Below are 20,485 nucleotides of genomic sequence, written 5' to 3'. Positions count from 1 at the left end.
CTTCAAACATTAAAAATATTCTTCTGACAACCTAACACTGTCTATACTGGGGCTCAGGTCACATTAACTACTTCTCTCAGTGGAGCGGATTTTTCACACACCCGAGAGATGTAGCTTTGTCAACATAGCTTTTCAGCGTAGACCAGCCTTTAGATGGCTTATTGACCTGAAAGGCAATGGACTTCAGCCTTTTCCTTAATATTGATGGTTGACGATGGCAGCTTTCCTACAAGCTGGACACATCCTATGACAGATGTCATGCCTTTCCTTTGCAAATTAGAGAAGTGGGGAAGTCAGTAACTTTTTACCCACTGTCAGGGTCATACACTTGTCTCCTTGAGTAGTTTTCCTTTTCATAGACATTGATTTTGAAGCTAAGCAAAGTAAGTTCTATTTGAAATACAAAACTTTTAAAATCTATACTGGACCAATATTCTCTTATACACTCTCTCTCACAAATATTCTTCCACCCCAACCATTGGAGTGAGGTTTTCTACCAGAACTCCTTACACAACAGGGGGTAAATTAAAGCAAAGTAACTTTTCAAGATTAGCCATCATTTCCTGTACGACTAACAAAATAAAAACCAAGACAACTTTCAGTTTTCCAAAATAATTCAGATTATCACACAATTAGTCTCTAACTCTTTAACCAATAACTTCACCTATAATTTCATTTTCATTGATAACAACAACATATTCAAAGATCACAAATTCTTGTCATATATGTTAATTTTCTTTTATCCCCATTGCCATCAACTGAACCTTGGCTCAAGTTGTGGTTTGTCCCAACGTAGGTCCCAGCCACTTCTGTGAGTTCATAAATCTCTGGTTCTTCTGCCATGTGTGTTAGTGCAAGGGATTTCCTATGTGGGAGTGTTTGCATCATGAGGAAAAATACCTCTCTATTCACACTTTTTAATCTTTCAAAGTAGAAGGAGGTAGAGGAGAAGTGATGTAAATGCATAAAACACAAGAGAAAACTATCTGGTCTACACTAAAGACATTTATCATATAACTATATTGCTCAGGGGTGTGAAAAATCCACACTGCTGAGCAACGTAGTTACACAGCCCTAACCCCCTGTGTAGATAGTGCTACATGAGCAGGAGAGCTCCTCCTGCCAACATAGCCACCGCCGCTTGCGGGGGCTGGACTAATAAAGTCCAATGGGAGAGATCTCTCCCATTGGCTGAGCGCGTCTGTAATAGCAGTGCTACATCAGCGCAGCTACATTGGTGCAGCTGCGCTAACATCAGCTTTATTGTGTAGCCATAGCCTCAGACACAAAACCATAGAATCAGGACTCAACATGTGAGTATCTGGAAGTCTGAAATTGGAGCCTGATACATTTGTTGCCTCATTGATTGTCATCATTTCTACAGCCTGAAAGTCCTTGTTACCCAATCAAGCAGCTAGTTTGGGCTCCACGAAGAAGGAATGTCCTATGAAGCACTCTCTCTTTGGATCCAAACGGTGAAGGATGATTGTTCTCAGTCTAACCCTGGTATCCTTTGGAACTGTAATCAGTGACATTGCACTAGTAAGTGGAGTTGTACAAACAATTTTCCTTGGGTGATTGGTCACCATAGCTTTCTTTACTGGGATGGAAACCAAGAATTGGATGTGAACTCTTTCAACCCCAGTTCTTTCCAAATCCTTGGCCTTAGTTAGGGTAAATTTACACTTCTCTGAAGTAGAATCCTTTACAAAACCACTCAAAATCTCAGCAGTGTTAGTAAGGAATGGCTTCCTAAAACATGCCCAGTTTTTTTTTAATTTGGTGGCACAGGTCCAGGCAAGGGACTGGATACAGGCCTGGATCAGAATCTCTGTTAGTTATCAGAGCTGGAGTTTCTATTCAAAAATAGCTATTTTTCTGCAGCTATTAGATTTCCAACACTGATTTCATTTTATACACATTTTTAGCACCTACAAAGGATAAATTCAACAAAACTTCCACTTCTATTTCTTCAACGTCTGCATCCCATAGCATAGGATTAGCTAGGAGAGATCTTCTGTGGAGCCTGGGTTACAAATGCTTTAGGAACCAAATACATGGGCATTTTGCCTAGTTCAAAATCACGTACCGTGGAATTCTCTCCCCACATCATCTGTGACAAGATTGACTTCAACAACTGAACTACACTGTGATCATATGCACTTCCTTCAGTTAGTTGGGATTCTGCTGTTGTTCACCATTTCCGAGTTGAGATTTTAAATCACTGCTGTTTCTTTGTTAGTATGTTGAGTAAATTGGAGAGTTCTCTCCTATTGACAGAACTGCACTTGAACTTTTTCCATGTCATCATGGAGGGATGGGGAAAACGCAAAGTTGAAGAAATGATGAGCTGAGAAATGATGACTTTAGCAAATGGTCATTTGTCTTAAATTCTCCAATAAATCTGAGCTACATCCTATCAAACTGAACTAATATCCAATTGGGTGACCAAACAGCCTTCAGGAAAGATAGAAACCCACATCACAGAGAGATAGAATACATGACAATGAAAGTGTCAAGTGAAATTCCAGAGTAGGTTACATCTGATTATTCAGAATCAGGACAAGAGATTCTCCCATCACATTCTCCTCTGATCCATTCAAACCTGCTTCACTCAGCACTGTCTCAATAGTCAGTTATGCTATTTAATTTTTTTTTAGTATCCTAGCATCCCCATAATGGGGGACAAAACACTGACCTTGACAGAAGTGGCTTTACCAATAGATGGAACCTGGGATTTAAACTCCAAATGATCACACTGTGTTTGGGATCCATTTTAATTCCCCGTCCGGGTCTTTGACCTTTCATCTCCAGTTATAGTGACTCTGATATAGGATTAAAGAAGTCACAGCATCATCTCCAAGCACAGACAGCTGATAACACTTCATCACATGACACTTTGAGAAGTGGATGGATAGAATGTGATGAAGACAAACTCTGCATGGATCAGATAGGAGGTAACAGTTCTGGAGTGATGGGGAAGGAGGGAATCTCTGAGTCACACCATCTCCTTCCAGTGTCACAGAGGCTGAATTGACACCTTTTTTCCTGCCCCTGCTCCTCTTCATTTAAATATAATTTAAATGTTCCCAATATAACTGCTCTTCAGCACAACCCAGAGCAACATGAGAACAACTAGCAACGATACAATCTGCATCATTGGTGACTAACAATAAGTCTGCAATAGGAGGAATGGTATAAATGTGATGCTCCCTGGTTCCCTGTAGGAAGGGCACATTCGAATTACTCATGAGCCAATGGAGTTGATAGAAAGGACAAATGGGTCTACCTCGAAACAGGGTGAATTGCAAAAGGCAAAAATAGGTCACCCATCTGGACAAGCTGAGGGATAACGGTGCTGCAAACAGTTCAAACAGCTTTAAAGGTCACTATGGGGGAATCAGCCAAAGTATTAAAGAAAAAAAGAAGTCTTGATAGCCCTAGAGGCTTTTATGGCGTTGATCTCCCTTGCAGATTCTCTGATGCCTAACATGGGCTGAGCTCCAAAAAAAGGTTTTCCGACAGTCCCTGCATTCATAGGGTTTCTCACCTGTGTGCATTCTCTGATGTGTAATAAGATGTGAGCACTGAATGAAGGTTTTCCCACACTCACTGCATTCATAGGGTCTCTCCCCTGTGTGGATTCTCTGATGACTAACAAGGCTGGAGTGTTGACTGAAGGTTTCCCCACACTCACTGCATTCATTTGGTTTCTCTCCTGTGTGGATTCTCTGATGTGTAATAAGATGTGAGCGCCGAATGAAGGTTTTCCCACACTCACTGCATTCATAGGGCCTCTCCCCTGTGTGGATTCTCTGATGTTGAAAAAGGCCTGATCTATGAGTGAAGTTTTTCCCACACACACTGCATTCATAGGGCCTCTCCCCTGTGTGGATTCTCTGATGATTAAGATGGGCTGCTCTGTTAGTGAAACTTTTCCCACACTCACGGCATTCATAGGGCCGCTCCCTTGTGTGGATTCTCTGATGGGTAATAAGGTTTGAGCTGCGATTGAAGGTTTTCCCACACTCACGGCATTCATACGGCCTCTCTCCTGTGTGAATTCTCTGATGGGTAATAAGGTGTGAGCTGCAATTGAAGGTTTTCCCACACTCACAGCATTCATACGGCCTCTCTCCTGTGTGAATTCTCTGATGGGTAATAAGGTGTGAGTTGCAATTGAAGGTTTTCCCACACTCACTGCATTCACAGGGCCTCTCTCCTGTGTGGATTCTCTGATGGGTAATAAGGTGTGAGTTGTGATTGAAGGTTTTTCCACACTCACTGCATTCATAGGGCCTCTCCCCTGTGTGGATTCTCTGATGACTAACAAGGCTTGAGCGTTGACTGAAGGTTTTCCCACACTCACTGCATTCATAGGGCCTCTCCCCTGTGTGGATTCTCTGATGTTGAAAAAGGCCTGATCTGTGAGTGAAGTTTTTCCCACACTCACTGCATTCATAGGGCCGCTCTCTTGTGTGGATTCTCTGATGTTTAATAAGGGCTGAGTAGTCACTTAAGTTTTTCCCACCCTCAGTGCATGTATTTTTTCTCTTTCCCATGAAGATTTCTTGCTGGATTGTGGTTTCCTTGAGGTTCTCCTGAGTTCCCTGAGAATAAATATATTTACCCACTTTCTCTCCTGGCTGGTTTCCCTGTTCTCTCTCTGGTCTGTGCTGAATCTCACAGGATTTTCCCTGCTCATGACTCCTGGACACATTCCTTTTCGATCTCTGCGATAATGCTCCATATTTAGCCACTTGCTCAGCAGCTTCCTGCTGAGAATTCTGCTCATTCTCACAAAGAATTGCATCACCTGCTGTGATAGAGACAGAAACCTCAAATAGGGATGGAAAGGGGAAGAGCAAACCAAAACAAGTGCTGGAGAGAGGTCAAATAAAAACCAGGAACTGAACTCCCCCAAACTCTTCCCCCAAATAGGAGAGAGGAGGGGGTCAATTCAGCCTTCACATCCCATCCAAATATGCAGGGGGAAGGGAAGAAGCTACTCCCTGGTGTCTGCTAGGACCTACAGGAAGCCATGAGCTATGGTTATCCTGAGGATATGACCCCTGCTAGGGACAATAATGAACTGAGAGACCTCCCAAGGGCTTTGTAGGGCATCCCAGATGTTTCCTTCAGGCACTTACAGATTCTGAGTTGGTTTAATGTTTCCTCACCTGTGCAGGGAGCTCTCAGGATCTCTCTTTCCTCTGAACCCTGGAGGTCTCGGACCCATGACTCTTCCCCTTGTTCCAGCTGGGAGATCACATCAGGTTGGGAAACTGGAAACCCTGCTCAGATGAAAGAAAACAAAGGAGTTCAGGTGATTTCATAAAAAACCATTCTATTAATTTAACTTCAGTACTTAGTGTGACCCAGTGTGCCTGGGGCGCTCCTCACTGAAAATGCCAAGGTCAGGGCAGGTGGACTCAATAGGTGTATCCCCTTGGTCTTTTCCATGGGTTCATTGTACAGCTCAGGGGTGGCCAACCTGTGGCTCTGGAAAATATCTTCAGAAGATAATATGTGGCTCCTGCAAGGAGCTGACTCTGGGGAAAAAATGGTAGTTGCTCAGCACCCACCGGCAGCCCTATCAGCCCCCCTTCCCTCCCCCAGCGCCTCCCACCCACAGACGGCCTCCCCTTCCCTCCCCTGCGCCTCTTGCCCGCTGCGATCAGTTGCTTTGCAATGTTCAGGAGACTCTGGGGTGGAAGGGTGGAGAAGTGAGGACGTGGCATGCAGCCCCCTTCTTCCCCTAGCACTGGGGGGTGGGTGGGAAGGAGGAGCAAGGACACGGTGTGCAGCCTCCCACCTAACACGATCAGCTGTTTTGCAATGTGCAGGAGCCTCGGGGGGCGGGGGAGGAGCAAGGACACAGCTAGAGTCAGGGGAGGGGGCAGGAAGAGGCGGGGGAACTTAGGGAAAGGGGTGGAGTCGGGGACAGGGCCTGGGACAAAGCCAGGAGTCCAGTCCAGCACCCCCTGGCCGGCACCAGTGTCTCCTTGAATAAAGCATACAGTGATTAGCTAGTGTGGAAATTTTTAATCAAATTTTTTCTTACACCATCTAACAATGCGCAAACAGGAAAGAAAATACAGAGATGAAAATCGAGGCTTCCAACCGGAGTGGGAGAATAAGTACTTTTTCGTTGAACGTAATGGTAAGGCCAAGGTTCTGAACTCTGCACTTTAAAACTGAAAATTTTGAAAAAACAAACAGATGTAGAAGCCCAGTTTTCCCAACAGATGTGCCAACTGATCACAGACTGTAACATTAGCCTCCTATTAGGTGGCCTGGTACACAGCCCATGTGAAAAAGCCCTACTCTGAAGGAGGGCTTATAAAAAATTGCCTCATTGATGTGATTTCAATCCTGTCACCAGAGAACGAGAACCTACAGAAGAAAATTTCTGGCCTGCAGCTTTCACACCACACAATAGAATGCAGCATCTCCAACCTGAACAGTGACATCAAATCGCAACTGCACTCGCAACTTCAGCAGTGTGAGTATTTGAGCATCGCTTTGGATGAGTCATGCCATGCACAGGATAAACCTTATTATTGGTATTTGTCCACACAGTGTCTGACGACTCTTTAAAAAAGGGAAGGAGGAGGATCCGGGGAACTACAGGCCAGTCAGCCTCACCTCAGTCCCTGGAAAAATCATGGAGCAGGTCCTCAAGGAATCAATTATGAAACACTTAGAGGAGAGCAAAGTGATCAGGAACAGTCAGCATGGATTCACTAAGGGCAAGTCGTGCCTGACTAACCTAATTGCCTTCTATGATGAGATAACTGGCTCTGTGGATGAGGGGAAAGCAGTGGATGTGTTATTCCTTGACTTTAGCAAAGCTTTTGATACGGTCTCCCACAGTATTCTTGCTGGCAAGTTAAAGAAGTATGGGCTGGATGAATGGACTGTAAGGTGGATAGAAAGCTGGCTAGATCGTCGGGCTCAACGGGTAGTGATCAATGGCTCCATGTCTAGTTGGCAGCCGGTTTCAAGCGGAGTGCCCCAAGGGTCGGTCCTGGGGCCGGTTCAATATCTTCATTAATGATCTGGAGGATGGTGTGGACTGCACTCTCAGCAAGTTTGCAGATGACACTAAACTGGGAGGAGTGGTAGATACACTGGAGGGTAGGGATAGGATACAGAGGGACTAGACAAATTAGAGGATTGGGCCAAAAGAAACCTGATGAGGTTCAACAAGGACAAGTGCAGAGTCCTGCACTTAGGACGGAAGAATCCCATTCACTGTTACAGACTAGGGACCGAATGGCTAGGAAGCAGTTCTGCAGAAAAGGACCTAGGGGTTACAATGGACGAGAAGCTGGATGTGAGTCAACAGTGTGCCCTTGTTCCCAAGAAGGCTAACGGCATTTTGGGCTGTATAAGTAGGAGCATTGCCAGCAGATCGAGGGACGTGATCATTCCCCTCTATCTGACATTGGTGAGTCCTCATCTGGAGTACTATGTCCAGTTTTGGGCCCCACACTACAAGGAGGATGTGGAAAAATTGGAAAGAGTCATAGAATCATAGAATAGCAGGGTTGGAAAGGACCTCAAGAGGTCATCTAGTCCAACCCCCTGCTCAAAGCAGGACCAATTCCCAACTAAATCATCCCAGCCAGGGCTTTGTCAAGCCTGACCTTAAAAACCTCTAAGGAAGGAGATTCCACCAGCTCCCTAGGGAACCCATTCCAGTGCTTCACCACCCTCCTAGTGAAAAAGTTTTTCCTAATATCCAACCTAAGCCTCTCCCACTGCAACTTGAGACCATTACTCGGTCATCTGCTACCACTGAGAACAGTCTAGATCCATCCTCTTTGGAACCCCCTTTCAGGTAGTTGAAAGCAGCTATCAAATCCCCCCTCATTCTTCTCTTTTGCAGACTAAACAATCCCAGTTCCCTCAGCCTCTCCTCATAAATCATGTGCCCCAGCCCCCTAATCATTTTTGTTGCCCTCCGCTGGACTTTCTCCAATTTTCCAACATCCTTCTTGTAGCGTGGGGCCCAAAACTGGACACAGTACTCCAGATGAGGCCTCCCCAATGCCGAATAGAGGGGAAAGATCACGTCCCTCGATCTGCTGGCAATGCTCCTACTTATACAGCCCAAAATGCCGTTAGCCTTCTTGGCAACAAGGGCACACTGTTGACTCACATCCAGCTTCTCATCCACTGTAACCCTTAGGTCCTTTTCTGCAGAACTGCTGCCTAGCCATTCGGTCCCTAGTCTGTAACAGTGAATGGGATTCATAGATTCATAGATTCTAGGACTGGAAGGGACCTCGAGAGGTCATTGAGTCCAGTCCCCTGCCCGCATGGCAGGACCAAATACCGTCTAGACCATCCCTGATAGACATTTATCTAACCTACTCTTAAATATCTCCAGAGATGGAGATTCCACAACCTCCCTAGGCAATTTATTCCAGTGTTTAACCACCCTGGCAGTTAGGAACTTTTTCCTAATGTCCAACCTAGACCTCCCTTGCTGCAGTTTAAACCCATTGCTTCTGGTTCTACCCTTAGAGGCTAAGGTGAACAAGTTTTCTCCCTCCTCCTTATGACACCCTTTTAAATACCTGAAAACTGCTATCGTGTTCCCTCTCAGTCTTCTCTTTTCCAAACTAAACAAACCCAATTCTTTCAGCCTTCCTTCATAGGTCATGTTCTCAAGACCTTTAATCATTCTTGTTGCTCTTCTCTGGACCCTTTCCAATTTCTCCACATCTTTTTTAAAATGCGGTGCCCAGAACTGGACACAATACTCCAGCTGAGGCCTAACCAGAGCAGAGTAGAGCGTAAGAATGACTTCTCAAGTCTTGCTCACAACACACCTGTTAATACATCCCAGAATCACGTTTGCTTTTTTTGTAACAGCATCACACTGTTGACTCATATTTAGCTTGTGGTCCACTATAACCCCTAGATCCCTTTCTGCCGTACTCCTCCTTCGTATTCTTCCGTCCTAAGTGCAGGACTCTGCACTTGTCCTTGTTGAACCTCATCAGATTTCTTTTAGTCCAATCCTCCAATTTGTCTAGGTCCCTCTGTATCCTATCCCTACCATCCAGGGTATCTACCACTCCTCCCAGTTTAGTGTCATCTGCAAACTTGCTGAGGGTGCAATCCATGCCATCCTCCAGATCATTAATGAAGATACTGAACAAAACCGGCCCCAGGACCGACCCTTGGGGCACTCCGCTTGATACCAGCTGCCAACTAGACATGGAGCCATTGATTGCTACCCGTTGAACCCGATGTCTTGTTCACACCTTCCCCCTGCTGAAGAATGGCTATTTCACTAGCTGTTTGCCTTGCTGTCTCTGAGGAACTGGTCTGTGGATGTTCCCCAGAATTGTAACTTTTTCAGTAATACCATACAGTAAAATCTCATCACTTTACATACAGTGTTGCTACACATATTTTAACAGGAGGATAATATTCAGTAGATTGAGTTTTCAAACGATATCTCACAATCCATACTTGTTCACTGGTTTACTAAGCATGACACTGTATAGAATTGTGAGACACTTTATATTATTATTATTAATACCAATATTATAAAATTGCAATGAATCATGCTAATATACCATGTAAGGTATCTGTTATGATTGTTATGATTTTCCAAGTATGAGACTCTTGTTTCTATGTTTATATCACTTTTGTATTGTGAGTTATAGATATACAGATATATCCATATCTGCATTTCCAGACTTGTGCAATGTTTCTGGGGGACACCCCCAGGCAGAATGGCATTGGCACTACCTAGCCTGTTTGATGGCCCATGAAGGGTCATCAGCTGTAGCAAGGGTGGCCAACCTGAGCCTGAGAGAGAGCCAGAATTTACCAATGTACATTGCCAAAGAGCCCAGTAATATGTAACGATTATATACATATATCTATATATGTGTGTGTGTGTGTATATATATGTACATAGATAGATAGATAGATAGATATGGGACTTCTGGAAATCTTGGCTTTCAACAATTCCCTTGAAGTTTGGATTGTGTTCAGTTGTGCTCACATGCAGCAGTTCTCTTAAGTGGCAGTCTGTCAAGACGGATCGGTGCTTGGATTTCACATGTTTGAGTGTCAAGAAAACAGACTCCCAAAGATAGGTCAAGGCAAACATCAAGATTAATTTTAGGGCTGCACCTCTGATGTTGGGGTATTTATCCTTTGGTACAGATTTCCAGAAAGTAAGGGTCCCCCTGTGTCTTCTGAACAGATTTTAATCTGTCATCTTCCAAAAGTTCTATTATTTCCATCTGGGATGTGGCTTCTTCAGTGACTAAAAGGGGCTTCAGACAATTGGCTTCAGCACTAAAAGGGTCAATCAGAAATCTGTTTGAGGTCTTCTCTGCTGCAAATCATGGAATCTTTCCTCAAAACTGTCCTTAAGATCTTTAATTAGGCTCGCATATCTAGTTGTGCTCCATTTTAGGGGTTCTGCTGCATCTTATTTTGATCTGGCTTGAAGCTGTGACATTGAGGGAAAGTATGTCAGCTCTCATGCAATGATGTTTTTTAGGTCAGCCTTGACAAAGCCCTGGCTGGGATGATTTTGTTGGGAATTGGTCCTGCTTTGAGCAGGGGGTTGGACTAGATGACCTCCTGAGGTCCCTTCCAACCCTGATAGTCTATGATTCTATATTCTATGACTCATTTACATTGCATCACAGGGAAGACTTGAAGCTCACATCCACAACAGACAGCCTGTCACCATAACTCAGGTAAAAATTGAAGATGTTTCTAGTACAAAGGACTGAATTATAAAAAGAGGTGGGGAAAATGCTTGAGACTCTCTCCTCCCACTTTTCCCTCTCCTCATGACAACAATTCCTGAAGAACTGAACTTGGGCGGCAGGGGTGGGTTAGGGGGAGTCCTGGCTGAAACGAAAGCCAGCACATGGTGAGAGAAACATTTGCTTTGAATCCATTTTAGCTTAAGTTAGATGTTAGTTACAAAAGAAATGCAAGATAAAACACAAACTAAGTCTAACTTTTATGCCTCATTACCCGTAGTCACCTAATATCTTTTTTTTTTTTTTTTGGTAGTTAATCTTGTTTTATTGTTTTATCTAACTAGTGTGTTTGGATTAAAGTGTGTGGGAAATTCCATTTGGGATAAAAGGCTGGTGCATGTCATTTTCTACTGATGAAATGACAGATTTAATATGAGCTTGTGTTGTTCAGTAGCGTGCTGGACAGTGCAAGAGGCACACTTCTGGGGGGAAATCTGGCACTTGACAATTTGCTGATGCTCTCCTGAGGTGTAATTCATGAGTCGCTGACTAGCAGAACTCTATACTGTGTAGCTGGGAGAGAGTTACAGGCTGGAGACTGTGTGTTAACTGCCCAGGAGTGGCTGTTCTCACAGTAAAACAGTGGAAAAGGCACCCCAGCTTGGGGAATTGAGGGAACACAGCTGTTCAACAGTCCAGACTGTACTGTGGTTAATGTCACAGACATTCATTATGACAGAGCCTTTTACAACACAGAGAGGGTAAATCCATGTCCCAGAAATTGAAGACTCCAGACAGAGGGCAAGACTCCCTGGAACTGCTTCTTGCCAGAGGTCCAGAGACGAAGAGAGAGTCCTGAGGAAGCTGGGAACAGTAAGCATGGGCTGGTGGGGTTCAGTGGAGAAAGAGAACAGGAAGGGCAGGGATATTACTGAATGCAGAATCTCAGCAGTGCTAGATGTCAGGATAGCACATACTGCAGCCCATTGGAAAAGTGAATGCCAACTATACATATAAAATGATGGGGTCTAAATTAGCTGCTTCCACTCAAGAGAGGGATCTTGGAGTCACTGTGGATAGTTCTCTGAAAACATCCACTCAACGTGCAGCAGCAGTAAAAAAAAAAAAAAAAAAAAAGTGAACAGAATGTTGGGAATCATGAAGAAAGGGATAGATAAAAAGATAGAAAATATCATATTGCCTCTATATAAATCCATGGTACACCCACATCTTGATTACTGCGTGCAGATGTGGTCGCACCACCTCCAAAAAGATATATTGGAATTTGAAAAGATTCAGAAAAGGGCAACAAAAATGATTAGGGGTATGGAACAGATTCCATATGTGGAGAGATTAAAAAGACAGGGACTTTTCAGCTTGGAAAAGAGACGACGAAGGGGAGATATGATAGAGGTCTATAAAATCAAGACTGCTGTGGAGAAAGTAAATAAGGAAGTGTTATTTACTCCTCCTCCTAACACAAGAACTAGGAGTTACCCAATGAAAGTACTAGGCAGCATATTTAAAACAAACCAAAGGAAGTATTTCTTCACACAACACACAGTCAACCTGTTGAACTCTTTGCCAGAGGATGTTGTGAAGGCCAAGACTTGAACAGGGTTAGAAAAAAGAACAAGATAAATTCATGGAGGATAGGTCCAGGAATGCCCATTAGCCAGGATGGGCAGGGATGATGTCCCTAGCCACTGATTGCCAGAACCTGGGAATGGATGATAGGTGATGGATCACTTGTTGATTGCCTGTTCTGTTCATTCCCTCTGGGGCACCTGGCATTGGCCACTGTCAGAAGACAGGATACTGGGCTAGATGGACCTTTGGTCTGACCCATTATAGCCGGTTTTATGTACTAGGGAATCTAGTGAGTCCAGTGGAAAGGGAGGGAGTATGAAAATCCCTGGGTATGGAGAACACTGGGAAATTAGAAGCAATAATTCAGGAGTAACAGACTCTAATTAGTCTGGAAAAGCAGAATGTGAAAAATAAGAATCAGGTCATGTGACTTCAGGACTGATGCACTCCAAGATCCGAGGAGCCTGTAGAGAAGAGAGATTGTGCTATTACACATGGTGGTGGGGGAGCAAGACTCTCCATGTCTCAGGAAGTTTCACTACCAACCTAGGCCATTTTCACACGCATGGGTGCAATCCAGACCAGTGAGGAGTTCTGTCATCTGTAATCCTGGGTGAGTTTCAATGTTCTGCTGCTGGAGCTCCGTTGTCTGGATACCCCCAGCCAGCATTCAAGAACGCACGGAGTGTCTGTGTGATAAGTAACCCTGGACCAGCAGCTCTGACTCCAGCAGCCTGCTTGTTACACCCCAAGCACATTCTGGTCTGGGTGGAGCAGGCTCAGGGTTTGAGAGAAGGTCAGGGGTGAACCTTTGGTTGGTCATGCTGGACTTAACTCCCAGTTTTACTTGAGCAAACAGGAGATATTTGACACTGTGCGATACTGCTCCTGTGCTCTGTTCCCAAAGTGTTCTGCAGCAGGGAAGGGTCTTTGGTAGTGTGTGTGTCACTGGCATGTTGGGGTGATGCTGAAAGAGGACAGAATAGAGGTGGCATTGAGGGACTGACATGAACCTTATCTCTTCCTTTCCCCTTCTAATAACCGACGGGAAAGGAATCCTTACCCAGCGAGGTCACATTCTCATAGTTCTCCTGCATGACGTCTCTGTAGAGGGCTCTCTGAGTGGGGTCCAGCAGAGCCCACTCTTGGTTCGTGAAATACACAGCCACTTCCTTGAAGGTCACCAGCCCCTGAAAGAGCAAGAGTCCAACACTCAGTACCTGCTGCCCCACTCACAGCACCACTTCAAATGGAAGGATGCGATCAAATGCGATCTGGATGGATCACAGTCGCAGAGTCCCACCCCCATCCCACTCAGAGCATCCAGGAAACACCAGGGTGAGGGGATGAAGAGAGAACCCCTTGTCTCTCCCAGCAGATCCATCATATACCTACTAGCCACAGACTGATACAGGAGATGGAGCCACTAGCAGGGTCCAGGGAGAGCTCCCTGGTAGGAAGCCCAACACCCTTCTCATTGTGAGGAGCTGGATATGAAGGGAGGGGCAGCTCCCCTACACCTCACTGGTGGGTGCCCCCTTCATATCTCACAGCAGCCACTGGTTAGTCGGGTCAGGCTACAGCACTGGGAGTCTGGTCAGTTTTCCTAGCCCCATGTAGGAGGGTTATTTTCTGTTCAATGAATTAGGTCATTTCCACCTCTGAACCTCATGGGTCTGTTCCTAGAATCTAGGCTGCCTATTAAACAACTCCCAGCGGGGTTGCCAAACCCTGTTCTCCTCCCTTTCTCCAACCTGTGCATTTCCTGCCCCGCTCCAACCTCCAAACCAGACTGTGCAAACCTTCCCATCTCCTGTGTATTTGCTGCCCCTCTCCCACCTGCAGGAACCCACCAGCAACCCCCCCAATAATCCCTACCTGAGCTGGCTCCTCTGCAGCCATTTCTCTCCCCTGTCCCATGGGAGGATGGGATGAGCTGGAGCGAAACATGGACGTCATTCTGCAGCCTGGCATGATGAGAAGGGCAGTTGTGGAGGATTCAGAACAGGGTTTAGTTAATTTCACATCAGAATTCCCCCAGGCCCTTTCCCTGCAGAGAGACACCCTAGATTCTGCCATGCTGGGAAAATGCTTAATCTCTTTATTACAGTGTAGACCTGGCCCCTCCTGCCAGGCTAAGCCCACAGAGAGATTTTTAACCTCCCTTCTCCCTCCCCACATCCCATAACAAAGTCTCTGAACACAATGCTAGAAAAGAGCAGAACCAAAGGAGTCACTGTGGGGGATTCCCTCGGACACTGACCCCACAGCAGCCACACCCCAGCAGGGGGAATATGGAGTCAGGAACTGGTTTTTCCTCTGTCTGATCCTTTTGTTGTTCACTGGAAAGTGATTCTGCCCCGGGATGCTGCAATACATGTGTTGGTGTGGATTAGATAGCTGGAAAGCTCTCTCCCCACTCATTTCTACCACTGCCCCTTTCAGTCTCTCCTTCCCCTGTCCTCTCTCTCTCCCCTCTGTGTTGGATTAAAAGTAATAATTAATACATTAATTATTTTGGGGAAAATATGGTCCAGTACAGACCCCAGATTTGGCTTGTATTATTAGAAAGAAATATGTCTCTCAGCCAGGGCCGGCTCCAGCTTCTTTGCCGCCCCAAGCAGCGGGAAAAATAAATAAATTAAATAAATAAATAAATAAGAGATAAAGCTGCGATCGGCGGCACTTTGGTGGCAGCTCTGCCACACCGCTTCATTCTTCGGTGGCAATTCGGTGGCCGGTCCTTCCCTCCGAGAGGGACTGAGGGACCCACCGCCGAATTGCCACCGAAGACCTGGACGTGCCACCCCTTTCCCTTAGCCGCCCCAAGCACCTGCTTCCTGCACTGGTGCCTGGAGCTGGCCCTGCTCTCAGCCTGCTGAGTTTGTGCTAAGTGAAGCAGGTCTGTTAATTTGCAAGGTCTGTGATAATTGTAGAAAAACATCCAGAGACAAAAAGTTTGTTCTAAAGGTGATAAGAGAACAGCAGTCTCCCTGAAGTCAGGAACAAGATTTGTTAATCCTCCACTTTTGCATTTCTATCTCGCTTGTTTTCTCTTCCTGTACAACAAGTCGCATGGATAGATTCATTGGAGTCTGTCATGCCCCAATGATTTGAGAATGGTTATGTTAAAGAATATATAGGTAATAAAATGTAAACGTGATAGGAAGCAGGTTAAGTAAAATAAAGCGGGATTGCAACTGTGTGTTTGGATGTTTGGATGAGTAATAAAAAGGTTGAAGTGCCAGCCTAATAAATGTCTGCACATTGAGAGGAAGAACTGACAGGCTGAAGAATGCATTGGGGAGATAGCCCAACGATAACCGTGAGGGCACACCGGAATCCACCCACAACTGCCCCAATGGCGGGAGGGCCAAAGAACCGAAGAATAAGATATGAAGAATTGCCGTGCCATCTGCGTGATTGACCATCACTTCAAACGTGAGAACAGCATGATGAAGCAAACCCTATAGACCTGAATGAGGACAAATCCTTATAAAAACAGGCCCTGAAGACTGAGAACTTTGGGTCTGATTCTGCAACTAACCTCCAGGAACATCAGATGCGCATCTGACAAGGCCCTGCTCCCTCCTCGTGTCTTGGGCACCTGGCCAGCGACTTGGCATGAGCAACCTCCAAGATGGTAACTATAACAACCTTGCAGAACTCTGTGTGCATGAGTGAATGAATGTGTGAGAGAATGAAATGTTACAGCTATAACTGATTGCTTACTTTAATTCTTTCTGTATTCACAATAAACGTGGCGTATTGCCTTATCCCCTAAATAAGATCCTGCTGGTTTTTATTTTCTAAGTATAACATCGGGCTGGGACAGTCCCATTCCTGGGTTCTTTGCTCTCCCATGGCTGGATCTGTCAATTGCTAATGGGAGGAGAAATGAGGGGGGGCTGTTTGTGCAGAGTCACTATAATGCCAGACCCCAACACTTTCCCTGAGGTCTCTTTCAGTTACCTGGAGTCTGTGGCTCAGAATTTAGTATTAACAGGGTCCACGGCTGCCCTAGGGCGCTAGCACATCAGAACCACCCCTGAAATCCCAAACCTCCAGAACCCACCAACCTAACTAGAGTACCCCCTGCCCAGCCACCCAGAGGCCTCCCCCTACCACAATGCCCCTTCAGCTCCAGCTGCAATCTCCCCACACAGACACCACCTCCCCCCCAGCAACAATGTTACCTCACAGTGTCTGATGAGTGGATAGAAAGTTATCACCACCCCGTGCTGGCCAGTCACATAGGCAGAGGGAGCCCTGCGGGATGCTTCTTTAACAGGAGAATGGAAGGCCTGGAGGGACAAAATAGGTAAGAAATTTCCATGCCCTGTCCCTAGCAAATAATGGCCACCATGTATCCACCCCAGACGTGGCTACATCTTAGCACTGTGAGAAGCAACCCTGCACAGAGACCATTTGTCATGGGGTTTGGGAAACTTCTGGACCCACGCTGCACTCAGAGCAACATCCTCATCCTGTGCCAGTTGGAGAAAAGAAAAGGGTCCAGCCAACTCTCCTGTAACCAGCTGGGAACCACTGATCCCCCAAACAGGGGGAGGCCTCTGGCTTTGATGTGTATTAAAGATGTGGATGGTCTCTTTCATCGGCAAACATTTTAACAGAGATAAAGGGGGAAACAAATTATTCTCAAAGGAGAGGGGCAAGATGATCACTGGGCAATTTAACCCCCTGCAACCTCCAGGATGGACGGAACCCCAGACCAGCAGCGGGCTGAACGGGCCAGCGGCCGGGACCCCGCCTGGCAGGGGCCAGTGGATGGAACTCCAGAGCGGCAGTGGGCTGAGCCGCTCAGCCCACAGCCGGTCTAGGGTTCCATCTGCCGCCCCTGCCAGCTGGAGTCCCGGTCCCCGGCCCCGCTCAGCCCACTGCCAGTCTAGGGTTCTGTCCGCTGGCCCCTGTAAATGTAAAATGTATGACTGGCACGCCAAAGCTTAAATTATAGTAAATAAATGAAGACTTGGCACACCACTTCTAAAAGGTTGCTGACCCCTGGTTTAGGGTATTTTATATTAATCTTTGAGATTTGCAGAGAAAACATGTCACAAACTACGCAATTGATAACATGAGAGAGAAGCACCAAGATCTGAGGGGATTTTATATTGCTGTTATTATTAGATATTATTATGATATCTGAGGGGATTGCTTGACTGGATTTTATATGACTGTCCAAAACATAAACAGAAAGTGATGGTTCCTCCCACTGCCACCATTCACATGGGCAGCAGGGAGCCCTTTGAGGAGCTGATTTAAGAGGGCAAGGGAGGGGGAGCCAGAAGGCTCCCTGGGTGAGGGAAGGGGGCAACAGTGGGGGATGGGCAGGTGACTGGCAACTGATGGCCGTGGGCAACTGTGTTGATAGTTTGGGGGCAGCAAGTGGGATTGGGAAACCGAGGTCTGGGCAGTCCCCATGGGGGACACTTGCTCCTCCCTTCCCTGTATCTCATCCCATCCCCATTCCAGGGGCAGCCATGCTTTGGGGAATAATTTCCCACCTAAATAAGGACAAATCGCTGAAGATAAAATGGGTGGGGTAGCCCCCCACAGCTGAGAAGATTTTAAATTGACATTTGAGAAGCATGGAGAGAACAGGGGGAAATCGGGGGAGACTAGAGAGCTGATCATTTGGGGGGAATCACCCTGGATTTTATAGCCACGTATGATACTGAGAGAGAAAAGGGGGAAAACTTGAGAGAATTTGTATCCGTATGTGGGAGGAAGAGGGAAAGGATCCGATTAACTCACCTCCCCCCGGGAATTTCCGGGCTGCACAGAAACAGTTCAACTACCCCTCCCCCCGTCCCACTGAACTTCCCCCTCCCTGCAACTCCGGTTTCCCCCTTCCCTTCCCGACACCTCCCCCCACACGAAAGGGGAACCCCCCCTCACCCCGATCCCAGCGGTGCCGGGGGCAGATCCTGCTGCAGCTCCGAGGCTTCTCCCAGGTCCCCCGGGGCGGAGAGTCACTTTCCTGCCCGGCCCCCGGGGTCTCTCACTCACCGGGGGGCTCCGGCCCGGGGCTGCCCAGGGGGCGGGGAGAAAGCCCCCCCCCGGCCGGGCACGGGGGGGTTAATGCCGGGCTCCCCCCGCACAGACCCCGGGGAGCAGCAGCTGCTCAGCCCGGGTCCCGGATCACACGGAAGAAGCAGCAGCGTCTGGTCCGCGCCAGAGCCCCGCCCCCTGTCCGTGCCAGAGCCCCGCCCCCAGGAGCTGCCCCGCCCCCGTCCGTGCCAGAGCCCCGCCCCCAGGAGCTGCCCCGCCCCCGGGTTCTGGGCTTTGTTCTCCCGGCTCCTACCTCCCAGCCTCGCTGTTCTAGCCCCCGCCTGTGTCCTACAAACAGAGGGGCCCTTTGTGTGCGTCGGCAGCGGGGCCATGGCCATGGCCGGGGCCGGGGCCGGGAGCGCAGCGCGGACGCTGCTCCAGCCCTGCAGCCCGCGGGGCAGCGCGGTGGGTCCGGGGGCAGCGCGGAGCGGGCAGGGCCTGGGTGGGCGGAGACACGCGTGGGGCGGACACGCTCCTGCCGGGAGGGTCCGGGCCCGGCTGCCTGGTTCGCCCCCTGCCCGGGTGGGTCCCCGAGCTCCCCGCGGCCGGAGAGGGGCTGTGGGGGAGGGGCTCGGATCCTAGGCTGGGCCCGGGAGCGAGGGGCGGGGGGGGGAAATGTATCGGGGGTCAGAGCCGGGCTGGGTGCGGGGGAACGGCTAGTGCTGGGGATTGGGGTTGTTGAGGAGGTGGATGGGCGGGGACATTGGGAGCCGGGGGGTTGGGCTGCACCCCGGTCACTTCTCCAAGGGGTCCTGTGTTTTCCCTGGGAAACCTGGTCCCCGTTTCACCAGCCCCTCAGAGTTTCCTGGCTAAGGTTGAACTAGGCCGGGGGGGGGGGGATGTCGAAGTGCATCCCAGGGACTCTGCTCGGGCATCTGCAGGACAGGATGGGCCTTGAAATCTAGCAGTTGTGAGGCCGTTTGCAGCAGCGTGTAACCCCCTCCCCCGCTTCTTCCAGGAGCCCCCACGAGAGCGTCTGGCCCCTCTGAGAAAAGAGAGAGAAGCAGCCAAAGCCGAGGAGCAGCAGCAAAGCGAGGAGCTGCTGGTAGGTGCCCAGGGCCCGCTGCCACTCAGGTTTGCCTGGGATCACAGTGCCCTGAGTGAGAAGTGAATGCAGGGCCCGGCCTGCCAGCCTCAGCCGGGGAGCCATCCCCACTGGAGCCCAGGGAGAGGCAGGGTCAGACACGTGGGTGACATGATGCCCTTAGGATGCAAGAGGCTGCAGGGCAGGAGAGGGTCAGTCTCTGTGTTAGCCCAGAGACCCTGCCCACGGGCTGTCTGCATGTTACAGTGACCAGGGATCCTTTATAGCTGTGGCGGGGGTGGGATGGGGAGGAAGGAGATGAAATGTGGGCTGCAGAGATGGAGGGTTTGGCTCAGTGCAAGTTGATGAGGTTTAGGGGGGAACAGGCCCTCCTGTTAGTGATGTACAGCTCACCCCAGCCCTGAGCCCTCCTCCCTTTTTGGCCTAAATATATGTCTCATCCCCCACCACAAGAGATCCTGTGCTCTGATAAATAACTCCCCCAGCCGCTGGGAGGTGCATTTATGGTTCTCCCCTGTTACCGACCCGCCCTCTCCCTGTGATTGCAGAAACAGACGGAAGCCGAGAGGCGGAAGGTCGTCTGGGAGTTGCAGGAGCTGCGAGGGTTTCTGGAGGAGCAGGAGCAGTGGCTGCTGTCCCGGCTGGAAGAGCTGGAGAGAGCCATTGTCCAGAGAAGGGATGAGGGCGTTTGCAGACTGTCCCGGGAGATTTCCCTGCTCAGTGAGAGGGGAGGAGAGAAGGGACAGCAGTCGCTGAGCCAGCCCCTGCAGGTCAGGCTCTTATTGCAATGATCATAGGCGCTGTTCCTATAGGCCAGCGATTCTCAACCCGTGGGCCGCATGCAGCCCAATTAGCACAACTGCAGCCCAGCTCAGTTGTGTACTAAAGGGGCTGCTGGCCCACCCCAGGTGGCGGGAGTCTGGTGTCGGGGCTGCCCGCGGGCTCTATGGGGTCAGAGGTCTGGGACATCTGGCCGGCCCCGCTAGCTACAGGGCAACCGGCCTGCCCCGCAAGCGCTGGGTCT

The 20,485-nt window shown here is 48.3% G+C and overlaps 1 protein-coding gene and 1 long non-coding RNA gene across 2 annotated transcripts; one reads left to right on the top strand and one right to left on the bottom strand.

Moving 5' to 3' along the window:
• Window positions 1-638: 638 nt before the first annotated feature.
• LOC128823007 (zinc finger protein 436-like) lies at window positions 639-18,499 on the bottom strand. The gene is made up of 7 exons (XM_054005006.1): window positions 18,264-18,499; window positions 16,541-16,648; window positions 15,892-16,012; window positions 14,223-14,311; window positions 13,408-13,534; window positions 5,181-5,294; window positions 639-4,819 (listed from the first exon to the last, which is right to left on the bottom strand). Exons 3-7 carry the CDS (start codon window positions 15,968-15,970, stop codon window positions 3,441-3,443), a joined length of 1,788 nt encoding a protein of 595 aa, XP_053860981.1. The 5' UTR covers window positions 15,971-16,012; window positions 16,541-16,648; window positions 18,264-18,499; the 3' UTR covers window positions 639-3,440.
• A 255-nt stretch (window positions 18,500-18,754) lies between these two features.
• On the top strand, window positions 18,755-20,226 carry LOC128823121 (uncharacterized). The gene is made up of 3 exons (XR_008441674.1): window positions 18,755-18,821; window positions 19,375-19,461; window positions 20,010-20,226. It is a non-coding gene; the product is annotated as an uncharacterized LOC128823121 (long non-coding RNA).
• The last annotated feature ends 259 nt before the right edge of the window (window positions 20,227-20,485 follow it).

Source organism: Malaclemys terrapin, chromosome 15 (genome assembly GCF_027887155.1).
Source record: "Malaclemys terrapin pileata isolate rMalTer1 chromosome 15, rMalTer1.hap1, whole genome shotgun sequence".
In the NCBI taxonomy this organism is placed as follows: Eukaryota; Metazoa; Chordata; order Testudines; family Emydidae; genus Malaclemys; species Malaclemys terrapin.
This window is presented reverse-complemented; position numbering and strand designations above follow the sequence as displayed.